At 42.1% G+C, this 15,094-nt stretch overlaps 1 protein-coding gene across 1 annotated transcript in view; it reads right to left on the bottom strand.

The window, feature by feature from the left end:
* The window catches only part of ADAMTSL3 (ADAMTS like 3), a 224,014-nt gene that overhangs the window by 50,961 nt on the left and 157,959 nt on the right, over positions 1 to 15,094 (bottom strand). The window contains exons 15-16 of the mRNA XM_017872132.1: positions 14,735 to 14,888; positions 2,420 to 3,491 (exon numbers count right to left, since the gene is read on the bottom strand). Of these exons, the coding sequence (XP_017727621.1) occupies positions 2,420 to 3,491; positions 14,735 to 14,888 (1,226 nt within the window). The remainder of the gene's footprint in view (positions 1 to 2,419; positions 3,492 to 14,734; positions 14,889 to 15,094) is intronic.

Raw genomic sequence — 15,094 nt, 5'->3', positions numbered from 1 at the left:
GGGGGGGGGGGTGTGCACCTGTAATCTCAGTTATTTAGGAGACTGAAGCAGGAGAATCACTTGAAACCAGGAGGCAGAGGTTGCAGTAAGCTGAGATCGCACCACTGCACTCCAGCCTGAGTGACAAAGCAAGACTCTGTCTCAATAAAGAAAAGGAAAAAAAAGAATGTCCTTAATGAAGTAGTAAAAGATATTAATCTTACTAAATCTCGACCCTTGAGTACATGTTTTTCATATCCCATATGACACAATGGGAAGTACACACAAAGCACTTCCACTGCACGCTGAAGAACTAATAGCTTCTTTCATGGAATATGATTTTTACTTGAATATGACAAAAAAAAGTCCACACTATGATTTAAAGTTGGGTATTTGGTAGATATATATATATTTTAAATGAGCTGGCCAATTCAATGACACAACTGACAATATTTGTTGCCAATGATGAAAAAGTTTTGATATGAAAATTAGAATTTTGGAAAACTGGTATCCACCACTGTAAGCCTGACACCTTCCCAAAACTTAAAGACATTTTTTGCTGAGATACATGGTGATTTTTTTTAATGTGTATTTTTTTACATTGCATAATGAAATGTACCAACATTTGGAAGGTCTGTATCACTCAGTGAGCCAATATTTTCCAAATGACCAATTTATGGTGTTACAAAATCTTGTATGGGTAAAAAATCTATTCAAAATGCAAGAAAAAAACAGCAGATTTCATTAAACAGAGTACCAACATTTCATTAATATAGTTTCAGATTGCACATTTCACCTAACCTTTGAGAAATTACCCTTTGTCTAGTTTTAGTGTAGAATTAAAGAGTATCCACAATTATCTCAAAAGATATTAAAATATTCTTTCTCTTCCAGCTAACACATTTGTATAACACACATTTCTTTTCTCCAAATACTTTAACTAAAACAACATTTCACAACAGATGCGGAAATAAGAATCCAGCTGTCTTCTTTTATTATGCCAGACATTAAAGAGATCTGCAAAGATGGAAAGCAATTCCACTGTTACCAGTAATTTTGGTGGTGGGGGGATGGTTTTCAAAAAGTATGTTCTTTGTGTGAACATGTTATGGGCCCATTATTTTTTCTAAATAGATTAATGGAGATATTTTCAGTGTTTCTTGGTTTTAATTTCTAGTGAAGTAAATAGCAATAGATACAACTCACATTTATAAAAGCTCTTTAGGCTCCTCAATCATTTAAAAATTTTAAAGAGTCTAAGACCAAAAGCTCTGAGAACTGCTATGTTTTAAGGTTTATTCTACTTCTAAAATTTCATTGTACTCTTGTGTTCAGAGTTCTAGCATTAAAATTCAAAATTATACTTTTCTACCTTTTTAAGATATAGCCTAATAATTTATTTAAAAAACTGAATTTAACCTAAGTTTTTTCTGATGTTTCACATACGAGGCTCAATGCACAAAAGACATGATAAAAGTAAAACTTGCGTTTTGAAAGCACCTTATGATATGCAAAACGGTTTCACATCTGCTGTGTTATCTGTGTCTCTTAACAATCTCTAAAGGCAGATAAGGTACAGCTGGAGCTCTTAAATGTGAATCAAAAGAAGGCACAAGGGCTATAGTCCTCTGTATACAAACAAGAAGATTTGAAGACAATAAAGAATGCAAAAGTAAATTAGTATCTGTTACGTAAAATAAAGGAAATGTGACATTTTTACACTGGCATAGATAGAGATCAGAATAATATATGACTTAATATTGTGTTTTGAACATCTCAAAACACTTTTATTTTTGGATTGTATGACATTTAAAAATTACATGATAATAGAACACTACTTCAGATACCCAAGCTTTCGACTAAGGCTACTTATTTGTGTGATACTCAAATACCACTGGCAGTATTCAAGAGATATGGCCCTCGGTTCTGACTGGCCATGAAGTAGTCATGGGATTCTGCTTCTCAATGACCTCATCAGAAAGGTTAACCCCTGCCCCTGCCAACCTCATGGGGCTGATGTGAGCTCAAATGAGATACCATGTCTTGTAGACATGGAAGAGCTCTGTAAATTCTGATTTGCAGCTCCAACATAATGTAGGATTACTGCTAGTAAGCTTACTTTTAAAATGCTCTTATATTGATTTTATTTTTAAATGCTAAGTGCTGAGTAAAGGGGGAGTGTACACATGCTTAAACTTATTCTTGCTGGATCCAGTCTTATATCACACCTCTATAATAGTGATTGGGATGATATGGCGGTTGAATTTAAAATTCCAACGCATATGTCAAAACACATCCTAACATTTTTAAGTTTCTTTCCTAAAGAATCCTGTTGGAAACACATGCCTAGGAGAGGAATTTGAAAATATTTTCAAGAAAACTGGAATAGCTATTAAGAAGGTAGTGCAAAAAATGAATACTGCATTCTTATTTTACTTACTTTACTGAAGGCTGTAACAAGGTCCCATCCTTGGTCCATGTATATGTGGCCTCACCAGGGGTAATAAGGTCACACAGTATATTGATGACCTCTGTCCTTTTTGTAATGTATACTGTATTTCCAATCCTGGAATTTATCGTTTTATTAAATGAAATTGAGGGAGGTTGGCTTTGCCTCATGAGAACAGGTCTTTTCAGCTTGAATGTCAGCTTGCCTGAGTTTTTTGCATTCGAGCTTTGGGACACACTTCCTGTTTCCCCACTGAGCTGAGCAGCAGGAGGCATCTCTTCCTGGATGCCCCACCACTGCATATGTGTTGGCTGTGCCTTGGCTAATTCGACCACCAGCTGATATATTAGTTGGGACGCAAGATCATCGCTGACCTCTCCGGTTTCCATGAGCTGACTCATGTTTCTTATCAGCTCATCAAACTGGGCTGTATCCATGCTATATGCTCCTTGTTTAACTGCTGCTTCAAACTGCTTATTCTTCAACTCCCAGGAGTTGGTGTTTCCTGCAGAACTGCTGCAGTGGCCTAACAGAGCTCTCAAGAAAGGCTGGTTACTAATGTAGTCATCATCCAGATAAAGGTCATTTTTGTTATTCCACATTTGCCTCATTTTATGCCATGTGACTCCCAAATTATTGGCTTCATTGTGGTCCATCCCAGGATATTCCCTCATAGGCTCCCTGAGGGTTGGGCGTGCGATGAGCCGGTTGTCAGTACCAATGAGCTTGAGCACAACGGTTTCCTGTGCAGAGCCTGCAATGCACCGGTACACGCCAATGTCAGGGGTGGCAAGACTGTGGATTTTTAGTGAGCCTGACTTGGTGATGCCAAGCCGTTTGGAGTTCTGCAGGCAATGGCCATCCTTCTCCCACTGGATCAGAGATTTCTGGAATCGTCGCACTGGGCACTTAATAATCACGGATGTGTTGGGCAGCAAATAGGCTCTGCTACCAATGGTCAGGTTAATACGCTTCTCTTCCCTTGTCTGAATGTACACTCTCTGGACACTGAGGATCTGAGGACCCTGCTCACCAAGTTTTGTCTTCATCTCTGATTTGATTTCTCCAAGAAAAAAAAGAAAGAAAATACAAACAAACATCTAAAAAATACAGACTTTTTGACAGTAATCTTTCAAGGCTGCTACAGGCTAACAAATGTTATCTTTTTTTACCATTTTAAAACATTCAAGACTCAAACCATGAATAATATTATACATCCACAGATTGGGGTAAATTTCATAACTATCTAGTACTTTAGTGGCAAAGAATGCAAGTGTGGGTGAGTTGCATGAAAATGTGTAAGTTATTTGACAAAACCCTGGTTTTGGGAGGCAGGAGGTTAAATGATTTGGTGAAATGTAGGGAATAGTTATTTCTAGATTTGAGGAATATTTGTTCTAGGCCATGCTTATATAATGGCTCCATAATTACCCAGCCTCTGGGTACATGTTTCCATCAATAAGGGTCTGATATGTCAGGTCTCTATCTGGCAGAGAGGCCCTCTGGCTTAGAGCCATAGGTACCCCAAATCTGAGGGAGGAAGTGAGAGTGGGAATGTGAGCGAAATATTTGAACGGTCTGAACAGAGGCTGAGGTTGGCCAGCTGCAGAATATAACCCAAATATGTCGATTAAGCTACCATGGGGGTCTGAGGAAGCAATGGGGAGCTGTGATCAAAAAAGAACAGGTGGCATAAGCAGTTTGAAGCCAGATAAATCTGAGCTTGAATCTTAGCTCTGCCACTTGGACAAATTCTTTCATCTCTCGAAGCCTCAGTTTTCTCACCTGTGAAATGTGGATAATATTAGTGCTTTCATTGGGAGGGAAGTGAAAATTAAGTTGGATTGTTTATATCAAGTGCACAGCACAGTAGCGGGCACATAAAGAGCTCTCATACATAACTGCTGTGACTACTGACCTGGTAACAAGGGTAGGGGCAGCCAATTAACAGCAGGGCAGACTGACAGGGAAGAGAGATGGGGTTGGCTTTCACCTGTTCCTGGGCATCAACTCCTCTTAATGGGCTAGGCCCAAAGACAATACTTCTCAGATTCTGTCCCCAAGAGGAGTATTTCTCTCCCTTGTTTCACCTGAGGGAAGACTCAATGTGTTCTGGTAGGCGTGGGAGAAGGAGGACGGTGATATGGGTGGAAGTCTGGATCCTCTTTGATGATGTATTTAGGTTCCCGAGCAGATTGCAGAGTGTAGGATGGAGAACTTGGAAGCACTAGTGAGTGGCAGAAGAGATGTTGGACTCACGTCAAGAATATTGCTGGATTTAGAAGGTCATGCAATTGGGACCTCATTTACCTTGTGGGACCCCAGTTACAGCTCCTCCTTGTTGTAGCACAGGCTGGGAGAAGGAGCAGATTGAGACTCCTCTTTCATAGCCTTCTCAGGCCCTTGGCACTGGCTACAGTGTGTTTATTGGCACCCTGATAACTGAGAATAACTGAAGTCTTCTTGGATGCTCATGAGCCCTTTGAAGTCTGGCTGCCTATTGGGGTTTCGTGGTGTCAACAGGTTCAGGGAAACAACAGAGGTGAACCCATAATTTCTGTGGTAGAGAATGTTCTTGGTGAAAGACATGCATAATTTGTTTGTATACAAATTCCATACAGATGCAATTGGTAGGTCAGGCCTATGGTCTCAGGATGGGTCCAGGGTTCTGCTTGAAAATACTGTTACATCATCTCTAAGGGGAGCTGGTGGCCTGCCACATACAAACTTTTACTTGTTGGGAGACAGAGTATCCACAAAGTATGTCAAATGGCATCAGCCAGTTAAGGCATGTAAATTTCCCCTTATTTGGCTAGAATACCATTTTGAACTTTCTACTGTTCAACTATCAAAAGCTGAAAAAAATGTATGGAAGACTCCTTGTTAAATTTATAGTCAATCCATTACTATAGATAATATAGACGGTGTTCAAAATACTAAATCTTCACAGCAAGGGCTCAATCAACCAAATGTGTCTGGCTGTAGCACTGGAACAGGGTCTTGGAGGCCTTCTATGGCATGAAGTGTTACTCCCATAGTTGTTCAATTACGGACAAGTCAGGCGGTTACTGGCAGAGTGGCCCGAGCAGGTGAGAAATGGTCATGGGGTTCAGGCAGAGGTTATTTACTAATTCCTTTTTTTCTGACCATATTTTAAGAACCAGTATGGACATACTGGTATGTGCAGGTTCAATATCAACTCTGACCATAGATGTTCTAAAAAAATGGCTCTCAAACTTTGCTATTTGCTAGAATCACCTGTTATTGTTAGTATTCATTAATCTCAGTATCCTGGGTCCCATCCCCAGAAATTCTGACTTACGGGGAACAGCCAAGGAATCAGAATTTTTTAAAGTTCCCCAGGTGACTGAAATGTGCAGCCAAGTTTGAGGACCATTGCCCCAGCATGTACCACTGAATTAAGCCAAAGCAGTAGAGAAAGGCACTCCTGACCCAATTTCTTTCACTGAAAGACAATTTGATAGGAAGCTGCTGGTCAAGAGGGAAGGGAAAATAGGAAGCAGCATCTGTGTTGTCTGTGAGCACATTCTAGACTTCACAATGTCCAGTGTATTCTGCAAGAGGATCATGGGAGGGTTTCTTTCTGGTTTTAGCATCAGGAATCATTATACTGTACTCTGAGTAATTAGCTCATTTCCTATCTAATGAATACTAAACTATGTAACTGGCAAGGCTGCCTTTTTCAAGATGGCTGTTATAGCAAGTTTGGAGCCAAATTAGTGCCTACATGTAAAAGGAATATAAAATTCAAGACACGATCACATATTAACATTGTTTGTTCTCCTTTTTTTATTACTCACCTGCTTCTATTTTTATTAATCAGATTGCATGTTATGAACACTTAGAAGCGGCCTACTGTTGTAACAAGGCAGAGTATGCCTACCTATGTAACTATCATTATTATTTAAAAAGATCCAGGTGGCCACTGTCTGGCTATGGGCGTTTCAGTGGTGGACAACAGAAAAGATGGATGTGCACATGGATGGCTTTGTAACTCACTCTTCTCAAGCAGAGCATAAACTGTGTTCAGTCAAACTTTTGAATTAACACAACTGAGGAATGTGTGGAGATCGACTGTTTCAAGGTAGCAGTGGCTGCTACAGATGGGGTGGAAGCTTGAATGTCCTTGCTCTCACTGGGATGGTGCAGAAGCCCATGGGGAAACATCTAAACAGCTCAAGCTGTGGATGATCTGAGACTAACATGAGGCCCACAAAGCATCCTGGTGCCCTGGGACCAGCAGGGAAGTGGGTTCCAATGATGCTCAGGTCCACTGGTACCACATGTCCCTCAGCTGAGCTTGGGGCTTAAAGTTGATGAGATTCTGACTCTTTCTAAGGTAAGCCATGAAGCCTCAGGTGGTGGGCAGTGCGTAGCCTTGGTGAAGAGCCTGCCCAAATGGTGGGGTAAGCACAGGAGAAGCCCAGCTTTTCCCTCTGGCTGCATGCCCATTTACTGGAAGGCAGGCCTTATGGTCCCAGCTGGTCCCTTTCCCAACTCTGCTTTGGCCATTGCTCACACTAGGGTATGGGGCATTTTGACTGGCAGGTGTGCCTGGGGAGTAAACTGGGATTCCAGCTAGAGATTGAAACTCATGGGCTCTGCCAGGCTGCCAGGTTCCACAGTTTGAGTCAATTCCTCTCTTGGGGCTCCTGTGAGTTCCTTGAGAGAAGTGCCTGGAGCATGGCATCATCGAACATAGTTCTTGGGCAAGAAACTGGTCTGGTTTGGGGTGACCCTCCTCTCTCATCTAGGGATGCCCCAAAACAGCAACACTGGCCAAGCCTGATTAGGCAGGGGCATCATGCACTCTGCAGACAGTGACCAGGTACCAACTGCAGCACCCTCCTGAACGGGCTGCTGGGCTGTGCGAGAGTATCAACCCATCCCTCCACCTCTCCCACTGTGCTAGATGTGAGAAATGCCACATTCTAGAAAATGAAATGAGCTTTCTTCTGTAAGTCCTCTTTCTGGGTCTTTGTGTCAGCCTGCCACACCCAGTCAAGGCCAGTTCCGGGTGCCCAAGGCCATCTATGGCCATGGTCTCAGCTCCTTGCTTGCTGAGTCCTGCCTTTACTCTAGTTTTCTACCCCAAGCCATCTGGCTGGATATTTCTGCATGGTCTTGGCAGCATTTGCTCTGGCCATGACACAGCATCAAAACCTTCCTATTACCCTGCTGGAACCCTGGCCTCTCAGGAACCAGTCCTGAATATGACTGCTGGACTTGTGCTGGTTTCCACTCCTCCCAATAGGAGTAAAGATCTGACAAGCTCATTTGAAGCTGTGCCAAGAACCTGGGCAGATACTCTGGATTCTCTTCAGGCTTCTCTGAACTGAAGAGGAGGCTGCCAGGGATGCTGTGGATGGATTCCGAAATGAGCAGTGGAGGCCCCTGAGGCCCATGGAGGCCCAGCTACAGTAAATTCAGGTTGTTTCTGTGGTACTCTTCCACCAATTTCAGTCTGGCTTCTGCTCCCAACACCACACTAAATGTTACTTGGAAAAGACAACCAAGGGCCCCCTAGTGACAAATTCAATGCCTTCTCTTCAATATTCTTGACTGTCTTAGGGCATATGGCACCTTTAATCACTCACTTCATGAAAAAGTCTCTCCTCCCTAAGTTTTCTTTTAACCTTTTTTTTTTCTGGTCCTTTCTGACCACCATTGCCGGTACCCAGCTGGCTGTTTCTACCCCTCAGGTGCCAATGCAGGGCCACTTTCTCTCTTGCTCTATGCTTTTCCTTGGATGATTTTGTAGTTTTAACTAACAACTCTAGGTTAATGCCTTCAAGTTTATCTGTCTAGCCTAGATCTCTTTCTGGAACTCCAGACCTAATTGTCCACTTCTTGCTGGAAATCTCTTCCAGGTCCCTCAAGTTTAAATGATCATAATCTAAACCAGCAGTCCCCAACCTTTCTGGCACCAGGTACTGGTTTCATGGAAAACAGTTTTTCCACAAACCAGTTGTGGGGGCGGGGTTTGGGGGCTAGATGGTTTTAGGATGAAACTGTTCCACCTCAGATCATCAGGCATTAGATTTTCACAAGGAGCTGCAACCTAGATCCCTTACATGCACAGTTCTAATGGGTTTGTGTTCCCATTAGAAGCTAATGCCTCTGCTGATCTGACAGGAGGTGGAACTCAGGTGGTAACGCCTGCTTGCCCACTGCTCACCTCCTACTGTGCAGCTCAGTTCCCAACAGGCTACAGACCAGTATACGTCTGTGGCTTGGGGGATGGGGACCCCTGAACTAAACATGTTATATGCCCCTTACCCTATCACATCCCAATTATTCTCCTCTTCTTATATTCCCCAAGTTAATGGCATCAACTTCTGCTAATTTACTCAAGCCAGAAACCAGGGAATCATCTAGATCACGGGTCTCCAACCCCCTAAGCCTCTGTTAGGAATCTGGCCTCACAGAGGAGGTGAGTGAGGCCAGTGAGCTAAGCTTCATCTGTATTTACAGCTGTTCCACATCACTGCCATTACTGCCTGAGCTCCACCTCCTGTCAGATGAGTGGTGGCATTAGATTCTCATAGGAGTGTGAGCCCTATTGTGAACTGTGCATGTGAAGGATCTAGGTTGTGGGCTCCTTATGAGAATTTAATGCCTGATAATGTGTCACTGTCTCTCATCACCCCCAGATGGGACCATCTAGTTGCAGGAAAACAAGCTCCAGGCTCTCACTGACTCTACATCATGGTGAGTTGTATAACTATTTCGTCACACATTACAATGTAATAATAATATAAAGAAAGTACATAATACATGTAATGTGCTAGAATCATCCCAAAACCATCCCCCACAACCAGTCTGTGGAAAAACTGTCTTCTATGAAACTGGTCCCTGGTGCCAAAATGGCTGTAGACCACCAATCTAGATTTCTTCCTGTCCAGTGGCATGTTGGCCCTGCCTCTCCCTGGATCACAAGTCAGTGAGACTGCTAGCAACTATTCCCGACTCTGTATTCAATGACATCACATTGGTAGCTGGAAACCAGCTATGGTGGGAGTATTTACACTATGGAAATAGGTGACCACAACAAATGATAGCTACCTCTCCCCACTCACCACCCTACTGCCGAAGCTAGCTGTTTAACATTCACAAACGCACCACCGTCCCTGCCTATAGCTCCCAACTCTCATCAGGGATCAGGAATTTAGATGACACATCTGAAACATCGTTAGAATTCATCCCCTTTGCTTCTACTCTCATGCTGTCTCACCAAGATATTGCCATATCTCCTTCACTAGACTCCCGGCCTTACTGTCATATTTACCCAATATATCTACACAGCTCTTAGAGTAAATGAACTAAAATCAAACCTGACCAAGTCACTTCCTTCTTGGATACAATTTTAACTCCTTCACATGGAGTTCAAGAGTCTCTATAGTTAACTTTGCAAGGTCTCTCTTGAACCTATGTTCTAGTCCTATGGAATTTGTTGAAGTTCTCCCAAACTTACCACTTGATTTGACACCCCCTACTTTTATCCACATTGCTCTCTTTCCCCACATTCCTCTGTGTCCACCCACATGTGGGCCTGCTGAACAGACATGTCATTCAGAAGTCTGCTCAAGAGTTCCTCCTTTGTGAAATTCTTCCTGACCTCTGCCCACCCAGTGTCACTGACCACTGCCTTCTCTTTGTTGAATGAATTGAGGCAACAAATGAGAAAAAGAAAAAGTAACACGTATGCCCTGGGACCCTGCAGAAAGTGCCGCCAGCCCAAGAGGGTGCTGGTGAGGTGGGCCTGTGCCTGGTTGGGTTTCTACAACTGTAGCTATGACAAGCAGGGATGGGTGTTACTGGAAGCAGCCAGAACTAGCAAAGCTAGAGGAGGAGTTACAGCAGAGGAGACCATATTCTAATGGTAAAGTCCAAGAGGTGTGTAGGAGGCTCGTGAACTAAAGACGCAGGCTGTGTGCCAGTACAAGGAGGGAGACCACAGGTGGGAGAGATGAGAGTAGATCTGAGATATCCCTGGGAAGGGGCAGTGACATATTTTTCTTGACATTTCAATAAAATAGGGCATGCCTGGGTTCCTCTTCCCTAATCCATCCTGCTCTCAGTACTTTGGGGAAAAATAAAAATTCTTCTTTACCAAAGCTCAGGAACCGTAAAAGTCATAATTTAAAAAATCTAAAATCAAACACTACATATTTCTGTTATCCTTCTTTTCTTTAGATGCCTCATCGAAAACCAAGACAGGTAGATTTCTAACAGCACTTTGAGAATTAACCACATCTGACATATTTAAAAAGAATGTCCATGAGTACAATTCATTCTGATAAACATGTTGGGGGATTATATAGAAAAAGACAAAACAGAACATCCAGAGGTGCTGTGTACCTACCCCATACAAGCTCATACCCTAATAGGCCAGAATATACAACACAACTTACTTATTACATTTTATCCTATGTTAAACCTATAATACAAATGAGATACAAAGACCTTAAAAATAATCAATATTTTTGAGGTTTTAGTGTGTGATTCTGAGCATTGGTTCTGAGCACTTTATAGGTATTAATTCATGATTCTCAGAACGGTCCCATGAGAGAGGTATAAAGACCATTCTCATTTTACAGATGAGAAAACTGAGACCCACATAGATTAAATAACTTGCTCAGTGTCACATGATGAGGTACTGGAAGAACTAGGATTTGAACTCAGGTGAGTTAGCTTAACCACAATGTCATATTACCCTTCAGACATTAAGTGCAACTGAGAAAGCTTATTGGGGAAGGTAGGGTTTGTGTTGACCCTTCAGGAGCAGGAAGAACTTCAGTCACTAGATATGGGGACGGAAATAATTTGAACAAGGGGACTGTGCAGGGATTGTCTGGGGAGAAGCAGACGGTGGGTGTCATTGGACTATAGGGTGTGCCGCTGGCCTATAGGGGGAGCAGAAGACATATTTCCCACCTGACTTGGACCTGCTGCACACCAAAATGGTCACAGCCAAGAAAATCACCCCTCCAAAGAGGATGGGTTTTACTTAAACCCAAGGTACCAATTAGGACACATTTTCTAGAATTGAAACCCTGGACGAAAATAAAATTGACAGCACTTACTGGGCCTGATTTTCTTGTCTATGGACCTCCTTTTATCATGGATGGGGTAGATCATACATTTCTAATCTGAGGAGGAGAAGGGGTAGATTTGAGGTGAAACAGAGAGGAAAATCAGAAGGACATTATGCCACTGTAGTCTTGATTTTCCTAGTGGAATGAAAGACAAGTTCATTGACAGAGAAATGGGTCTGTGCAGTAGTTAGGAAATAGTTGCTATGGTGAATTTCTAGGGCATTCTTAGAAAATAGGGCACAAATCCATTAATGTCCAGCTAAAATAGCATAAATATGAAACATGTCAAATTAGCATGGAGATACTGTTTTCTTTAGGAAATCCTAGTGGCTCAGGCTAGGGAACCAACCAATCAACCAACAAATCACTTGAAAAATAATACCAGTGTTGAAGCTGAGCAGGGGTCAGTGCTGGAGATTAATGAAAGGTATAAAGATTTGGTGATAGAGTTGGTTATGTGGAGGCCTAAGGAATGCCAGCTAAGGTTTTTAGGGCAAGAGCAGAAACTGGGGATAATAAGGAGATACGGAAGAACCAGAGGTCATGGTGAGGCACTAAATAAGCAGGAGTGAGTTGAGGGTAAGGCAGAACAAGAAGGTAATTCTGAGTGCCAAGTAGTGAGGAAGTCTAAGGGGTTACCATGCCAAGGTGATAGGGTCAGTGGAATTGATGAGGTTGGGAAATTGGGGTATCAGGTGTTAGAAAGGTCATCAACACAGATATTGGTTGTCTTGGATGTTAGGAAATGTCAGAGAGAAATCATGGTCCTGGCGGTGGTGTGTCCTGAAGAAAGGTGAAGAGTGTCTTGAAGGGTCTGCACACGGTGCCTTTGAAGGTATGAAATGGGGCAAACTACATGCTAAATTTGTGATGACAGCAGGGAAATGGTGCAGAGACAGATGGGTAGAGAGGATAAGAGAAAGCCAACCTCATCTCTTGCTCTGTCATATGATGGTGAAAAGAAGAGGATGCTACGTGAAAGTGTAGAATTACAACACAAATTTCAGCAAGCAAGGGCTACTGATCAAAGATTATGGAGTGAGGCCAGGCTATAGCTGAAGTGGAAGCCCAGCTCAGGGTGCATTGGCTGTGCTGGGAGCATGCATTCCTGTCTCTTGTCTACCTTCATGACCTACATGTTTGGCAGGCAGGAGTGGGGTGGAGTAAAGAAGAAATATTACTATCTTTTTTTCTTGTGTTTTTTCTTTCTCCCTAAAACTTGTAATTTTCTCTGCTCCTCAATGCATGCCATAGTAATTTATAATTTCATCTTGTACCACATTGGATGCCCTAATAACCACGATGTATTCTCACATGTTATTCTGTTATTAATTCAGAGGAAGCTGCCAGTATCACTTTAATTTCACTCTCCTCTAAGGCAGTTTTTACAGTCTAGCCACACTGCTATGTAACCATCCGCAATTAATAATGATTTTTATCTGATTTGATAAGAGAGGCAGCTTGAACAAAGCATGATAGTGCGCCATATGCCACAGACACTCCTGAATTCCAGGAGACTTTACAACTTGGAATCTCAAGTTTTTGGACTCTTAAGATTTTGGAAATGTGTTCCTCAGGAAAAAAAAAATGTTAATGTTGTCCATGAATCAGCATAGAGAGGCAGCGAAAAACATGGGTAAAAGAATCAGACAGACTTGTGGTCAAGCGGTTCAGCTGGCAGCCAGGGAGCCTTAGGCAAGTCTCATGCCTTTTCTATGTCTTGGGTTTCTCATCTCCAAATGGAGATAGTATCTGCTTCACAATGTTGTTCAGGGGACTAAATGAGATAATGCATGCAAAGAACTCCACATAGCAATTGCTCAGTAAATGTCACTACTTAAAAAAAAAAAAACTTAATTATTTTTCTTATTTTGTTTTGTGAGTTTCTCCAGGAAAGTTGTTGGTAAATTTAAGTTTTTGAAGTTCAATTTGTCCAATAAATTGAACCTATATAAATGTTTTCCTCTCCTAAGGAGCATTAAAATAAGAATCATTCATTTTTAATTTTTTTCCTTACCAAAAGTTCAGGAGAGTAACTGAGATAATGAATGTTATTTTACAGGTGAGTAATTAAAGATAGTGAAAAAGTGGTAAATGAACTCCAAAACTGTTATTTCCACTATGCCTGTTCCCTGCCTCCCTTATCAACTTCCTTACCACCACTCTGCTGCCTGCTTTTCAATTGCTGTCATGGCAGGCCTCCACTTACATGTTTTAACACATAACTCTTTTTTCTTTCTTTCTTTTTTCTTTTCTTTTCTTTTTTTTTCTTTTTAGACAGAGTCTCAAACTCTGTTGCCTAAGCTGGAGTGCACTGGCGTGATCTCAGCTCACTGCAGCCTCCACCTCCTGGGTTCAAGCAATTCTCCTGCCTCAGCCTCCCAAGTAGCTAATACTACAGGCGTGTGCCACAATGCCCAACTAATTTTTTTGTATTTTTAGTAGAGACGGGGTTTCACCATGATCGATGGTCTCGATCTCCTGACCTCATGATCCACCCACCTCGGCCTCTCAAAGTGCTGGGATTACAGGCATGAGCCACTGCATCCGGCCCACATAACTCTTATATGAATACATATTTATGTGTAAACATACATTCTATTATGTACACTGAAAAGACAGATGAATGCTACATGCATATTAGCTTTGACTATAATGAAGCCACAATATGAACTCTTTATAGTAAGCTTATTATTCATAATTAATTGAGGTGTACAAACTGCCATTTTTAAATCAAAGTTATTTCATGTTTTATCCTTGCCGATTTTAGATTATACACCAGAAAAAATAGTTGAATGCTTAAAAATACATAGCTCTTCTACTTTTAATTAAGTCCAAATGCATTCCTAGCAAAGTGAACCAGGAGGTATTTCAGCTTAACTTCTGCAAGGAACACTCCTGAACTCTAAGCAGAAGGAATTATGGTAAAGTGGAGGACATAAATCCAAGTGAGAAAGCCTAAAAAATGCATTTCTTAAGTGGGGAGACATTTCTTAAAACAGACTTTTCTTAGAACTGTATCTTGGTCTTCCACGTTCTACTGATCGCTGCCGAAAACAACACTGAGTTCAGCCTGAGCTGCCTTACCCACAGATTAGAAATCTGTTGACATATGGAAAATAAAGACATCAGGACAAAATGAACAGAATCAGCATATCTTGGTGAAGTGCGGACACCGCATACTTACTACTGCACTCAGGCATCTGGCAAGATCTTACAAGAGGGAGCCCTGGTAGATCCCTGCACATCATCTCACTGAGGGGGACGCGCCGGCCTTTGGCTGTCAGCCTTTGACACACCTGCTTTCTTCTCTGGATTCCAACACCACAACTGACAGAACACTGAAATGAGAGTTGTGCAACAGAGTCAAATGGAGCGTGAGCAGGCAGAACCAGCCAACAACAGCAAAGTCTCCAAGGGTGAAACAAGAGGAAATTTTCAGTACGGATGTGCCAAGAAGAAAGCCATTTCCTAGGCTTGAACATCTTTTAAGTCATGGAGAGTTTCTTCCTCCTCTCCTCCCCTTCCCTACCTCCCTCCCTCCCTC

This window comes from Rhinopithecus bieti, unplaced genomic scaffold (assembly GCF_001698545.2).
Source record: "Rhinopithecus bieti isolate Rb0 unplaced genomic scaffold, ASM169854v2 scaffold_7045, whole genome shotgun sequence".
In the NCBI taxonomy this organism is placed as follows: Eukaryota; Metazoa; Chordata; class Mammalia; order Primates; family Cercopithecidae; genus Rhinopithecus; species Rhinopithecus bieti.
The sequence above is the reverse complement of the archived record's forward strand: the minus strand, read 5'-3'. Positions and strand labels throughout refer to the sequence as shown.